The following is a 14,746-nucleotide window of genomic DNA, read 5'->3' as shown; positions in this document are numbered from 1 at the left end:
TTGGTTGCAGCGCTGTGGTGCATAATAAAAAAAGTCAAATATAGTGACTGTCCGGGGTAGAAACTCTTTCAAAATATCAAACATTCAGTGTTTCTTCACTTGACTGAATTGTATTTTGACATTATCCACTGGCTTGTTAAAGGATTTCATCAGCCCAAAAAGCTCAAATTTTCTCAACCCTCAGTGTTGCACATTTCTTCAGTTTAAATAAAAACCTAAAATCCCCCCAAATTGGAGTTGCCTTAAACTTTACATAACACGGAGCATTAAGTTTAGACAATGAAGCCTGACAGAACAATATACATTGATTTCAGACGGTTGTTTAAGAGCACCTCTTGAAAGGCGCACGAGTGACTCAAAGAAACTGTGGGTGATATACTGTTACCAAGTCAGTCTCTCACCCTCCAGTGTTGCCATGCTTAGTGATTCATTCATGCAGGTGCTGCCAAAAAGACCTCAGGGGCAACTGGCAGCCCTGCTCGATGCCAGCCTTGTGAACTAACAGCACTCTCATCCACTGTCAAGCAAACGCCTGGAATACACAGAGGACGTGTAACCATGATGTCTTTGAAAAACAACATCTCTGCTTTTGAAATCTGTTTTGACCCTCTGAGATGGTCTCATGTTTTCTGTGGCTCGCCCTCAAAAAAACAAAACTGAGAGTCAACAGCCGGAAGAGCCGCTCTGCGAGGCTGCACTCAAGCATGGCGGTGCTTTGAGCTAGATGCTAACACCAGCATGCCAACATGCTCGCAGTGACGATGCTAACATGCTGATGTTTAGCAGGAGTAATGTTTACGGCGTTCTTAGGTTTAAATCAGGTCTTTTGTTTGTGTGTTTGTTTTCTGCATCACTCCTATCCAATAAGAGTAAAAATGGCCAGAAGAACCAGCCCCCCACCCCCAACTTTCCATGGATGTCATTATCCTCAATAGTCCGTCCATAAAATCGTCTAAGTCCAGAACTTGCCCGAGAGTCATCACGTTTTTAAGTTTTCTTCAGTATCAAAGCACTTCAGCGATCTGTTTGTACATCCTCATGTACGATGCAAACAGGAAATGCTAATATATACTTTTAAAAGGCTCCAAACATTTTAAAAAAAGGACACAAGTTTGGACTAAAACAATAGTGCTCAAGTTGTAGGTGCAACTTGATATCACCTCGCTATATCCCAGAAGCCTCAAAATTATGAGAATTTTAGATCCAAAACTTAGAGTATCATTATTCCCAAACTGAAGACAATGAATAGTAGGTAACAAAATCCCATCACTTTTTTTGTTCTAGATAGATCTAAATACTTGTACCGAGGTAATTTGATCCAAGATGGCGTCATAGCTGCCACCACTGCACTCCAAGGTACTTTATTTGTTTTTATTTATTTGTTGCATTACCTATTTATTCAGTCTTTTGGGGTCTTTTTCTTTGTCTTTCTGTCCTTGTTGAGCTGTATGTATGTGTTTTTACCAATGCGAGTTCATTGAGTGCAATGTTAAAACCGGAGTCAGATTGGACAACAAAGCCGACTCTGATTCTGATCTCAAAGTTGATCCAACTTTTCCTCATCTGGCGCCATTTCACCGACATCATTTTGTGACCCTCTGGAACGTTGTGCCATTGTCTCTGAAAATATGTCACCCCTCCCTGGTTCAGACAGTCACTCCCACGTGTGAGAGCCTGAGCCACGTCCCAGCAGAGGAGTTGATGGATAAGGTCGTAACTGCTTTAAGCACTCACATGGGCCTGAAGGAAGAAGATGTATCACCCATCGGGCACCTCATCCCGGCCGCCACCGTAAAATGTGGCTCTTTTAACAAATTCAAAAGTGGGTAGAGGAAAACTGTAAATCACCTCTCACAGTGTGTCCTACCTGCTACGATTGTCCGACGTCCTCAACGCTCCGTGCTCTCTTGATCTGTCAGTAAGAAATATCGAGGCTGAACAATCTACAGCTCTTCAATAATCTATACTCGCTTGTCCTTGCGGGTCTATGGTTATTTCGTTCTTTCTTTTCTTATTTTTTTCATTTTTCTCACTCTTCTGGTGTCTACTGCCTTTTCCCTTCTCTTCAATTTATACTTCATACACTCTTCACAGACAGATGCCTGTTATCCCCCTTTGGCCTTTTTTTCCTCTTCACTGATAAATGGTCCTCCCTCTTGCCTTTGTGTCTCCACAGTTCTTCATCCTCCTCCTGCTCATCTTCTTCCTGGAGATTCTGTCCATCATGCTTTTCTTCATCTACCAAGACGAGGTAAGACACCTTGATAGCGCTCATCATGTGATATCCTGTGATTTCTTCAGCTGAAAAGGATAATACGTGGCTGTGGAAATGCCCTTAATATGTCAGGCAGACTGTTGATGTTTCCGATAGAAGCTGGCATGTAAAAGACTGCGTCTCAGCAGAGAGGCTGTTTTTGAAGTTCATACAAGCTCTGTTGTTTGTTGGTAAAGAAAAAAGCATGTCAGCTGACATTCTGCATAAACGAGGGCTTAATGGAACTGAACTGATTGTATTTTGGTTGATGCACACACACACACACATCTTTGGGGAAGTACCTCTGGGCTACGACCGCGGAAAATACACACTGTCCACAATTTTCTTTCCTTGTTAATAAATCTCAATTTGTCTCAGCTCATCCATTTTGGATGATTTCCCCTGTAAATAAACGAGTCAGGCGAGTAAAAAAAGAAGTGGATGAGTTGTCCCTCTCCTAATATGAATTTGTAATCCATTCACATTTTTAGCAAAGGTTTTAATAATGCATTGAAAGGGCATGTTAAATTCCATCCATCTTAATCTTAATTAAGGGTTTGAGGGCTGGATTTTGGATTTGTTCTGAAAATTCGAACAGTAAGTTCAACATATTGTTACGTGGCATTGCAGATATGAAACCCTAAAGACTCCTGTGTAAGCAGTGACAGTGTGTCTACTGTTCTGTCCAAAAACATCTGTCAAACACAGAATAACAAACATCATCTTGACAATGGGTATTAGTGTGAGATTAGTGAGATTTGACTACTGGAGGGAATTACAGCCCAGAAAAGTCTGGGCTGATGCGATGAATGACTCAAAAGTTAAAATATGGTCCAAGTGGCTTCTGAAAACGCTCCCTTGAAAACAGTTGTCTGATAGCAGTTTGTTATCTTGTAATGCAGAACTGCTGTAGCCACAGTCTGAGAGCTGTCCTGACTATCACAAGATCACTTAACAGTGCAATTCAATTTTAGTCATCGTTCAGTATTTCTGCTTGAAAACTGACTGCTGATTAAATGATTAATGGATTATCAAAACTGTTGCTGATTACTTTTCTTACGATACGATACGTTGATGGATCGACCAATCATTTCTGCATTAATAGCATGTTTCATTTGAATAAGAACTTAACAAAAGAGCCAGAATGTGTTGCAACAATGGAATCAAAAGTAAGTATTGTTAGATCTTAATGAAATAATTAGTCAAATTATATTACAGGCAACACGGCAAGCAGTAACTAACGCAGTGAACAAATGACCGCTTCTGTTTGGTTTCATGGTTGATCCTTAATCAGTCAGCAATTAAATTACCATTACCAATTCTGGAGAGCATTTAGAGCTGCAGCTAACAGTTGTTTTCGTTGTTAATTAAGCTGTTAATTGGTTAAATTAAAAAAAAAAAAAAAAGCGAGAGCATGAGCTGACATATTTCAATTACTTGTTTGACCAACAGCCCAAATCATAAAGGTGTTTAGCACACAATACACAAAATAGAGCAAAACAGCAAAACCTCACATTTGACACACTGGAGCCTGAGAATAAATCAAGCACTTCTGCTTGAAAAATGACTTCACTGATTACTGGATTATCAAAAGTGCCGATTACTTTTCTTACGATGAACTGATGAATCGATCGACCATTTCTGCATGTTTCATTCAGAACTTGGCTGAGTTGGTCTTAGACATTTTTTCATCCTAATCAGGACTCAAGTATCTGATAGTAAGATGAAATATAATAATATAATAAGAGAAACCATCAAAAAAATTCTGCTAATTTTTCAACCACTTGTGTTACATTATTCATGTGTTGGGACAGAGAAGATCATCCCTGGAGACTTAGGCCAAGGCCAACTGTAACTCTAATGCCTTTGTACATTCTGGTTAAAAACAACCTTCTTTAATTTTTCCTCCATATTTCTGTCTGAATAACGTTTGCGTCCATAGACCTTGGACCATGTACTTTGTACTGGCTTTTATCTCTTTGTTATTATAATTTTGGAAAGATTATTCGATTGCCTAATATGTAGTATTTCCATTTTGGTTTGTCTTTGGTGGTGCAACCCACGTATTTGTGGAGAGGCACGCTCTTCTGGGCTCTCAGCCAATCAGCACTGCTCTGTTTAGCTTTTAATGAATGTTGTCTTTAGTCACGCCTCACCTTTTCTCTTAGGAACTGTGTTCCCTGATGTTCAGCGCACCCCATTATTCAGCCTCTGAATAATTCAGTTTTGTCTACGCAGGAGGCGATTAGTGACAGAAGAGAGTAAAAAATTAGTGATGGTCTAGATGTTCAGCAGAGCTGGTGCATCAGGGGAAATTGCTCACATTAAAGAATGAGAGGCTACTGCCAGAACTGGCGTTGATATTTTCTGAAGCAGCATGGGACTTGTTTACTTTGTAAATGGTTGAATGTGATGACTACTGGAAAATGGAACAAAAGCAGGCAGTGTAATATCACACGGTATATCCAAGAACATGGGTCAGTTTATTATGTTGCACAAAAAAGACTTTTTGAAGCTTTCACACATTCACTAAACTTGTTTCTATTAGGTAGTGTGCCAGACCCCTTACTGTAAAGAGTGTTGCTTATTATCTATCTTGAATAAAATGGTCCAGGCTTTTAAAACTACAAACAGTAACTTCAGAAACAACTCATATGATGTTGAGTCATATGTTCTATATATATCTAAGCTACTAACCTCGTGGTTTTGGTCTGATTATGTTTAGCCAAATACAAGCGTCAGTTGAACCAATTGTCATGATCTGTCAAGTTTGTGTTATGTGGTTCACTTCCTGTTTTATTTTGATAGGTTTCTGTTCATTCCTTTCCTATCCTAAGTTCCTATCAATTTTCCCACCCTTTCTTATTAGCCTGATGTGTTGCAACTGTGCCCTTTTGTTCACCCGCTCCTCCCTACATATACCCTATACCCTGATAATCTTCATCCTATCTGTGTTGTTATCCAATGTTTTCTCGTGATTCTAGTGTTCTTTGTTTGTGACCTTTTTTGGATTTTGACTACTCTCACTGCCTTTGCTCTTGCACACTTTTGTTTGTTGGATGTACTGTTTTTGTCTGAAGAGACATTAAATCCTCTGAACTTCTCATTTGCTTGGTGAGTCCACTTCCTCTGTGAACCTTGAACCTCTCCTCTACATTGTCCTGTTACAGTTATTTCATCAAAGAATGAGGGAATTATATCTGCGAGAACTGTTTCCTCTGATGTTAGATCACATTATGGGCATGAAAAGACCTCGTAGTGAATGCACTCTTTGCTGCTCTGCTGCTGATGTGTTTAGCATTCACCTCGTTACTTCGGGGAGAAACACACAAAAGTGGAGTAATAACTGAACATAGGAGGCCCATCATTCGTTCTCATGGATGTGATGAAGAAATTAACTGAGAACAGTGAAAAAGAAATGCTTATATTTGACTGAGCCTTTGATGGTTATGAAAATTTACTCCATGTATCTACTTCATAAATCACAGTACCTTGCTCTCACGTACATGGCAGCTCATCAGCTGCTGTAATAATAAAATGTTTTGTTATCAGTGATTTCTTGTTATCAGCTATCTTGCTATCAGCAAAACCAGATTGTATGGTATTGCCCACCCCCCACTATGACTTCTGTCTAACTCCAGTAATGCCATTTAATTCCAAATTGCTATGACATTAAACACACTATAAATCAAAGTCAATGCATGTAAACATGAAATAAAGTGCGGTTTAGTGTTGTCTCGGCTCTGTTTTTTGAAGTCGTTGCAGCAAGTTTAAACAGGCTGAAGATGAAGAGCAGGGTGTAGTGTTTAAGAGTTCAGTTTATCATCTAGAGTGTCTTCAAAATAAATACTTTTGGTTATTATTTTTGAACTCATTTTATGAGATTCTTGTCAGTATTGCTTTGATCCTATCCTCTAGAGGGTTTTTAGAGCTCTAGTTTATCTCTGATTATCAGGACCTGCTGCTTTTCGCCTCCTCCATCACCATGGTAACTCCCTGGAAGGAGTCCTGCAGTTGAGTAGAGTACAAGCCACTGCCCTTCCACCAGTCTGCAGAGCCTTCCAGATGCCATAACTTAAACAGTGAACGTAGCAGTAGGTGCATGTTGATGAACTCCGTCTCAGGCTTCAGGGATGGTCGCGCTCAGTGGTCCAGTTTATTACACCTGCTTTAGACCTGATAACAAGCTCTGTGACGCAGCTGGAAGCAACTTCAAACAGCTCACAGATATTCTGTGCAGCTGAAACGGTCCCTATTTGTTTCAGTTTGTCGGTTCCTAAGGATGATGAAAAGGCCCGATGAGGTTGCCTCCAGTGGAGCCACGGCCACTCAAAGTGTCAACGTGAATAAAAATGAATTTGACTCAGTGGCGTCATATTGAACATTGATGTATTGGTGCTTTATGCCATCTCAACATGAGTTTACAACCTTGTCCGCTTGGCTTTATTATCACCTCAAGGGAAAATTACCCCACCAGACACACGTAAACAGAGCAATACCAACAGCAGACCACCAGGGATATTCTGGAACTACCAACGATCTTCATTCATAACAATAATCATTTGTATTATTTTATTTTCAGCTAGTGGCTGTAGTGGCAGTTGTGTAGTAGTACAATAGAGAAAATCTGATCGCAAACTACTGGTTTGAGTTAATGAGCCTCTCAGACCTCTGAAGAGCAGCTCCGTAGTTAATTAATGCTTGTTGGCACAATATGTATGCTTGTCTTTAATTATTGGAATACGCTTTTACTGTTTTGATTCAATCTGCTATGTAAATAAAGCTGCTTTGCTAGTAACATAGCAGTAGTTCAGTCAGCTAACTCAGAACTTGCAGTGTGTGCAACAGTCAAAAATTTAAATCCTTAAAGACAATACAAAACAAAACCCTCTACTAGAGACCAGAGCTTCTTATCAGTCAGTCCGAATAACTGCAGCTACTTCCAATTAGCGCCGGCACAGATGCTTCATATGGCAGCTAGATAGCAGAAAAGCAAACAATTAGCAGTCGACCAACCAAAAGGCAAGCCCGCAAGCAGATCCTCATGACAGCGCTAAAGCAGCCAGCAGCTCACAATACCAATTCAACAGACACAGGCACAAACGGCTATTGCTTACCTTGTTGAAGTTAAGTGATGAGCTCTGGATAATACAGCCTCGGGGGCAGGCTGCTAACACAACACACAGAACCCACTTTTAGCTTGAGACTGCTTAAAGTTCACTCAGTGATTTCATGTTGACTTTCAGATTCAAGTTCAACTGTGACGAGAGAACGACAGAGTAGAAAAGGATCATATTAGCTGAGTCACAACATTCGTATTTCTGTAGCCTAGCTAGTAAAGTGCTAGCTAGCTATCTGATATTAGCTGGCACGTTACCGGTTAGCTGTCCAACCACAGTAGCTCAACAAACTAGCGCCACAAGTACAGTACGTTACCAAGCCTACAGCAACACCTATTTTTCATTTTTAATCCTATTATTGTTTTAAGCAAGGTTTCAGAAAGCACCTACAGCGGAATTTCTTGTATGAAAGGTGCTATACAAATAAAATTTATTACTATCATTATTATTACGAATAGCCAATGCGACACAAGCAAATATATACAGCTGTATAACATATACAGCTATACACTAGCTAGCTAGCTAGTTAGCAGCATAGGTGGCAATCATGTTGTGTAAAGTTACTGACCCATAGAGTCCCATGTCATACTGTATAGAGATATTTACATATTTAACTTACATATTACATTTATTATATACAGTTTGTGGTGTGACCAGTTACACTTTGACTTATTTGAAAACGTACTCAGAGACGACAGTTCTTCAGTTACTCTCCTCTTCTCTCTGTAGCTTCTGGACTGTTGGAACATTTTTAACTTCCATGTGTACTTTCCACCTTTAAAATTCACCCAAAGCTGCCCTGAAGCAAAACAACAGGCCTGCTGATTGGCTTGCTTGTTTCGTTCAATGCTATGTGAGCAGCAGCGGCGACAGCAACAAGGCAAATGGTTGGCCATCGACATTTTCAGGCCCTGCATGCTCGCACAGGTGTTCTCACTTACTCAGGCTGATTAGACCTGTGCTCAGGCTGAGTTTGTGCAGAGCTTTGCACAGAATTATGAGATATCAGCAAGCTCTATGTCCTCATAAGATTTATAGAGCTGCAATAGGCCAGAGTAGTCGTGTGTACCTTCGCAAAGCTTCAGAGGACAGGTGCTTCATACCAAAAGGTCTATAAAACAGCTGAAAAAGTACAATTTATTTTGTGCTTTAAGGTGTAAATTTCCTCTTCCTATAAAGTGCAACAAAAGAGATAGAAGGACATGTCGATCAAGCTGGGTCTGTACACACCCACACAGTCTGGAGGAGAGGTCTAATCAGGCACAACAAACCTTCATTAGCTCTGGCTCCATTTAATGCCACAGTAAGTAAAGTGAGCCAGCATGCAGTGCCAGGCTCCTGAAAGAAGTTATTCTGAATGATAATTTTCTGTTTTGACACACATTTCAGCTAATATCTGTACTTCTGTGCCTTTAGCTATATGTATTTTTTTAATTCTTTTACTGAATGTAGAAATGCCAACTGAGGAATGGCATGAGACCTGTACTGAAGCCAAAATGCAAACAGCCAGTTCTAGCCTGAAACTCCTTCAGCACTACTGGTTGATACACACTTACCTGACACCAGCTAAACTACACAGATTCCCAACCTTTGCTTAAAGTGTAGCCGACAAGGAACATTTACACACTACATATGGGAGTGTAACAAGATAAGAACTTTTTGGAGTGAGGTGACCTGTGTGACTGATAAAACTCTGTCTGCCGGCCATGAAACCTCAGGTTATTATTCTGGGCCCGAGTCCTCCTGATCTTCCTTGGAGAAAAGAAGAATTCAAATTTATAGATATGTGCATACTGCAAGCAAAACGCTTGGAAAGTAGCTCAAGGCATGTCGGTGGAAAAAAAGATTGCAGATGCACTCAGTTATAAATTGAAGTTTTTATGAAAAGATCTGGAGACATACCATGAATTTTGTGCAACATGGTGACTTGGGGAATGTGCTGACCCAAGGAGACCACTTGGATGATTTATGACAGATTGTGAAGTTTGTCTGAGCTTGTGAAACACCTTTGGATTTACTGCAGGCACTTTTTTCCCACTTTTTACTGCATATTTTTCATTGTTATGTATATGTACATTGTGTTTATATGCATATAGTTATTTTTGCAAATGTACTTACTGGTGCAAGCAAAGAGGTCTGGGAGGGAACAGAGAAAAAAGAGAGAAGGTTACATGCTGTTATTGATCTGTGGTGCACTTCTTGTATGCATGTAACCTTACATATACTGTTAGAAAATACAAAGTAGTATTTGTGGTGACAGTCGTTGTCATCTTGACTACGATGGTATTTGTAGTAGTGAAGGGCTTATGGTAGCAGACTAGTGAATTCATTTAGTCTTCAAACAGCCTGCAGGGATGTTAAAAGGTCTCAATGAAAGCACAAGTAATGGAGTGAATGAAAACTAACCAATCGAAAAATGACAGTCAATAGCTCTGAAACAACTGATAGAAATTATTGGCTATCCTTGCTCAAGCTCCCTGATAAGTTACCCCCGAGGAGCATATAAAACTGTTATGAAATTATATATTGATAGGACTTGGAGTCTGTTATATAGATAACCCCAAACCAGATCAATAACTGAAAAATTGTTTTTTGTGTACACTGATTTAAACACTGTATTACATCAGAATCCTTTACATTGCAGCAGATGTATAAACAGTGGCCTCTTTGCGCTGTAATAGTTTTATTCATCCACTGCTGAATGAAACCAAATATCAATATTTGCTTGTGGGGGCTCAGGCGCACACTCGGCTCACGCCGTGCTGTGTGAGCAGCTGAGAAGACATCAGTCAAACAGATATATCTGTGAACTATGAACACTCTTTGATTTAAGATTCAAATCCAATACTCGTTTGACACCAACAGTGATACACCGCAGACTTCTGCATCTGCGGGGATCTTTGACTTCAAACACTGCTCGCAACAAAGGGCCCGTAGCGAAAAGGTTTCATTTTGACATTGATGGGTTAAAATTAAAAGAAAAAAAAGTCTGCCTTTAAACTGCTGCGTGTCATCAGCCTGTGATTTTCACCGCAGTTGTTATTCACCTTCTTGATGTGCTGACTTCACCCCAACTTGCTTCATCTCCTTCTGCCAAAGTCAGTGATTTCCTGCACTCACCGGAGAGGCTTCTGACACCCAGCGGGCCCCGGGTGTGAAAACTGGATTCTTACATTTAGACTGAGGAGTGACGGGACAAATTGCTATATGATCAAGAGCTGTGACCTTTACGTAAGAAAGCAGCATGTCTTGTGGTTGTAGTCTATTATAATCCATTCAGGGTACTCTGAGTGAAAGTGGTGTAGCTCTCTGGTAAGATTACATTGCTAGAAAATGGCGAGTCTTAATTCGGAGGCACTGGTGTGAAAGCTTTTCCTTAAGTGCTTGATAAAAAAATGGAAAAACTCCACGTGCTAATTGATATTACATGATATGATCAAAATCTCCAGAACTAAAAGTAAGTTTCTATTATTCAACATACCGTAAATGTTTTCAACCCTTGTGGATGCACCCTTCTCTGACATGAGCGTTCATAGTTCATGTGGTTTCTGCTGCAGCTACATCACAACACGAGTAATGTCAGGGTGTTCCTACCGTGTGGCTCATCCTGCCAGGATCAGCTGTGCTCTCACCTCTACATGATGTTACTCATTAGGTCATAGAGGTATTTCCTCTGCTGCTCTCGGTGGCTGGCGGTTGAACAAGGCGCTTGTCATGGGGCAGCTGTGGAGGTGATTTCCTATCTGCTGGTGTGCTCCGAGACGAGTCAAGGTGAGGTAATGCTGCTGTAAAAAGGAAGTCATGAAGAGCTATGGTCAGGTTGGATCCCCAAAAGATCCCATTCACTAACCCTGAGGGCACTGCAGCCATTAAAATGAATCACGGCCACTACTGCACCTAAAACAGCAGACATAGTGACCATGTATTTTCTTCTGATGGTGCCATTTATAAGACGTTGAAAACGCCTGAATCTTCACTTCATTTTAACTTCCTCTGCTAAGCAGTTGCAAGCAGCACAGAGGTCTGGAGGAGGGCTGCCCAAAGTTGGCCCACCATAAGGTTCATCAGATGCTTCCAGTTAAAAATTAAGAATATATATAGTATATACATGTTAATACGTCACTGATGCTGTTTTATTTTTGTGAGGTAAAATGCTCTGTAAATATGTATGATCCCTAATTATTAATTATTTTTAATAATCTGAGCATGACAGGCAGAGTGACGCTTTGCACAGGAAATCAGTCAATTAAAGGAACTTGGGATCCTGGTGCCACTACAACACATCACAGTAGGTGTTCGCTTTTGGCCCACCATTAAATTTCAGCTTTGGCGCTCCAAGGGAAAAAGTTTGGCCGCCACTGGTCTAGACACACTATAATACACTGTGATGTAGCTACAAGCACAGATGAGGACATTTTTAAAGGTTAATTCCTGTATCTGTCAACAGCTGCTGTATAACTCCATCAGTAGTAACTGAGTGCTGGCAGCCCTGCACATTCCCTCGTTCAAGGCGAGCAGCTTGTCAATTTTCGCCAGCGTCTTCCTTTTTTTGCAGTAAGTCAGTAACTGATGAATTAAAGAGATGTCTTAATATCTTATATAAACATGAAATATAAAGTATTTATTCATCTTATTTAATAACAATTCTAAATATAGAAAATAAGAAATATTGCTTCCGTCTCCATGATAACTGAGCAAACTCCATCCACTGAATGAGAGTTGGAGATGTGGCTGAAACCTGTTAAAGAAATATAGTCGACCTGAAGTTAAGAATCTTTTGTCAAACTATTATTTTCATCATCAAAAATGTTCAAGCTCAATGCGTCTTCACTTGACATATTTAGAGATACTTGTACCAATTAATACACGTGCAAACACTTGATAAATGGACGGCAGTGTTGGTCCACTGCTCTGGTCTATCGGATGGATTAACATGAAATTTTGTAGAGGATGACTCTGATGACTTTTCATCTCACATTTCAGGTCAAGTCAGTTTTATTTATATAGTCCAATGTCACAAGGCACAAATCGTCCTCCTGTGGTTTTTGGAGCTACTAGATGGATGCAGTTTGGTTCATGTCCCTCTCACGCTGAATTGTTGGTGATGCATTAACTTTTCACAGTTTTCATTTGCTCAACATTGGTTTAAGAGCAAATAGCTGCAGAGCTAATAACACTCCCATCATCTTCAGCTGTGTTGTGCTTAGCGCTAATTAGCAAATGTTAGCATGCTAACATGCTCGACTAAGACAGCAAGCGTGGAAACATTTTACCTGCTAAGCACCAGCATGTTTGCGCTGTCACTGCAAGCACATTAGCATGCTGATGTTAGCATCATCTCACGGAGGGGCCAGCGTGATTGCTTGTTTTATCAAACACTGTGAGGATTTGTTCTGCTCTGGTCTTTTACTGTGATATCATTTATTCATGAAGCTGTTTATACACCCGTTCCAGACGGTTCATATAACTTTCAGCTGTTAAAAACCCTTAAAATGTCCTTATTTCTTCTTAAACCTACAATACAGTGCGCTATAAACAATGTTTGAAGTGTTTCTATATAATTCTTTGTTAAAGTGTTGCTGATTAAGCTTAAGTGAATCTTTCATGCTGATCTGAGCAGGCACCTGCCCTCTTAAGAAGAAGCAGCCCATTTCTGCTGTGAGTCGCTTTGTTTCATATCGTTGGATATTGTGTTTTTCTAGTGGGAAGATGTCTCATGGTAAATTCTGTTGACATGCGTCATTTCTCTGGAGAAGCAGGGTCTGTTTCTGCTGTCAGTCTCGCTCTCACATCCTCGTGCTCTCTTATTTACCCTGATCCACTGCCGTTGGACTGAACACTGGAAATTGCGAAATAATTTGATAAGCAGACGAAAATGGGAAAAGTATCCGCTTGTGGACAGACTATAACTGCAAACACTCATGCGGGAAAGCAAACTACAAGTATCATATATCTAAAACTGCAGACGGTGCACACGTGAGACCCACTGAAACCACATTTTGAGCTTGATTGCTCCACTTTTTCCACATCATTACTGTTTCAGCATCCGCCGTCAAAACATTTTAGCTTGTCAAGATATCAAAACGCCGCGCCCCTGTCTGAATACATTTCAAGCCTGAGAAATTTTCATTTCATGTAGACAGAGGAAATGCAATTAGATAAACACCCCTGGCTAATCATGTTGCTAAAATACACCCACACCAGGGCAGTGTTAATATGAGAGACAAATTAAGATGATCAGCAAACAGACAAGATATTTGTTTATGGAGTCCTGGAATATATGTGACAAGGGAATGTGCAGTTTGCAGGGCTGCAGATGATGTGGAGGAATTGCAAAGACAATATCATAAATGATTTAAATTGCAATCTGGCTAAGATACTGATATGATGAGGGAACACAGGAGAGCCAAGCTTTTGCAGCAGGAAGCGAACAGGAAAATGCAACCGCTCCAAAAATACATTTGAATAAACATGAAAACATTACGTCAGACAGTTACAGGGAGAAACATCTCAAATCAATTGCGCTTTAGATCACAGGCCAGAAAATTAAAGTTTATAATTTAATGAATCAATGTTTGATATTCAGATTGAAGGATCGTGTTTAAATTGTAGGTCATGTCAATAAAAAAGGTTTTTGATACAGACTTATACAAAGAACACTGTGCATTGCTGTTTATCTTTGATTGGGTTATTCATTACACCGTCTTTTTAAGAAAATATTACCTAAATGATTATGTTTTACTCTAAAAACATACAGAGAAGGTAAATGTACTTTTAAGACATAATTAAGTCTGCAAGGATTCCTTGTCTGCAAGGTAAAACTCGGGGCACAAAAGTCATAAAGTCTCTTGCTGCTGTAATAATTCAAGATGATTGTGTAAACATTTTTATTAACTCTCATGTGGATTATAGCTGAACAGTAAGATCACCACGTTTAGAGAGATTTTACTCTGAAAATAATCTGAAGCTAATGAAGTTTGCAGGGGGGTTACATTTTATGAACAGCATTCTGATATTACAATGAAATTGGCTTTGGTGTCATTTATTTATCAAATTATGATTTACTTCCAAAATATATTCTTTGAGTACTTATTATTATGGATATAGTGTCCATTATCATTTCTGCTGTTAGAGACCAAGCAGCTTTTATAAACTGTTAGAACCAAGAAGTCCTGTGAATTAAATCTTCTTAATCTTTCATCTGCGCCTTCCAAAAATGCTGAATGATGTAAATAACATAAATCTGTTTCATGATGTGACAATGCTGTGGTCAAGGTTTGGTTTGATTCAAGCACATTAATTTGGCCGGGTTTGGGGGGAACTCATGATTTGGGTTTGGGACCTTATTGTTGCCATCATTGTTACAATAATT

At 39.8% G+C, this 14,746-nt stretch overlaps 1 protein-coding gene across 2 annotated transcripts in view; it reads left to right on the top strand.

Moving 5' to 3' along the window:
• The window catches only part of tspan4a (tetraspanin 4a), a 132,258-nt gene that overhangs the window by 91,131 nt on the left and 26,381 nt on the right, over positions 1–14,746 (top strand). For both annotated transcript variants that reach the window (XM_041937660.1, XM_041937652.1), the window contains one exon: positions 2,177–2,251. In XM_041937660.1, coding sequence (XP_041793594.1) covers positions 2,177–2,251 — 75 coding nt within the window. The remainder of the gene's footprint in view (positions 1–2,176; positions 2,252–14,746) is intronic.

Source organism: Chelmon rostratus, chromosome 1 (assembly GCF_017976325.1).
Source record: "Chelmon rostratus isolate fCheRos1 chromosome 1, fCheRos1.pri, whole genome shotgun sequence".
Taxonomy (NCBI): Eukaryota; Metazoa; Chordata; class Actinopteri; order Chaetodontiformes; family Chaetodontidae; genus Chelmon; species Chelmon rostratus.
The sequence above is the reverse complement of the archived record's forward strand: the minus strand, read 5'-3'. Positions and strand labels throughout refer to the sequence as shown.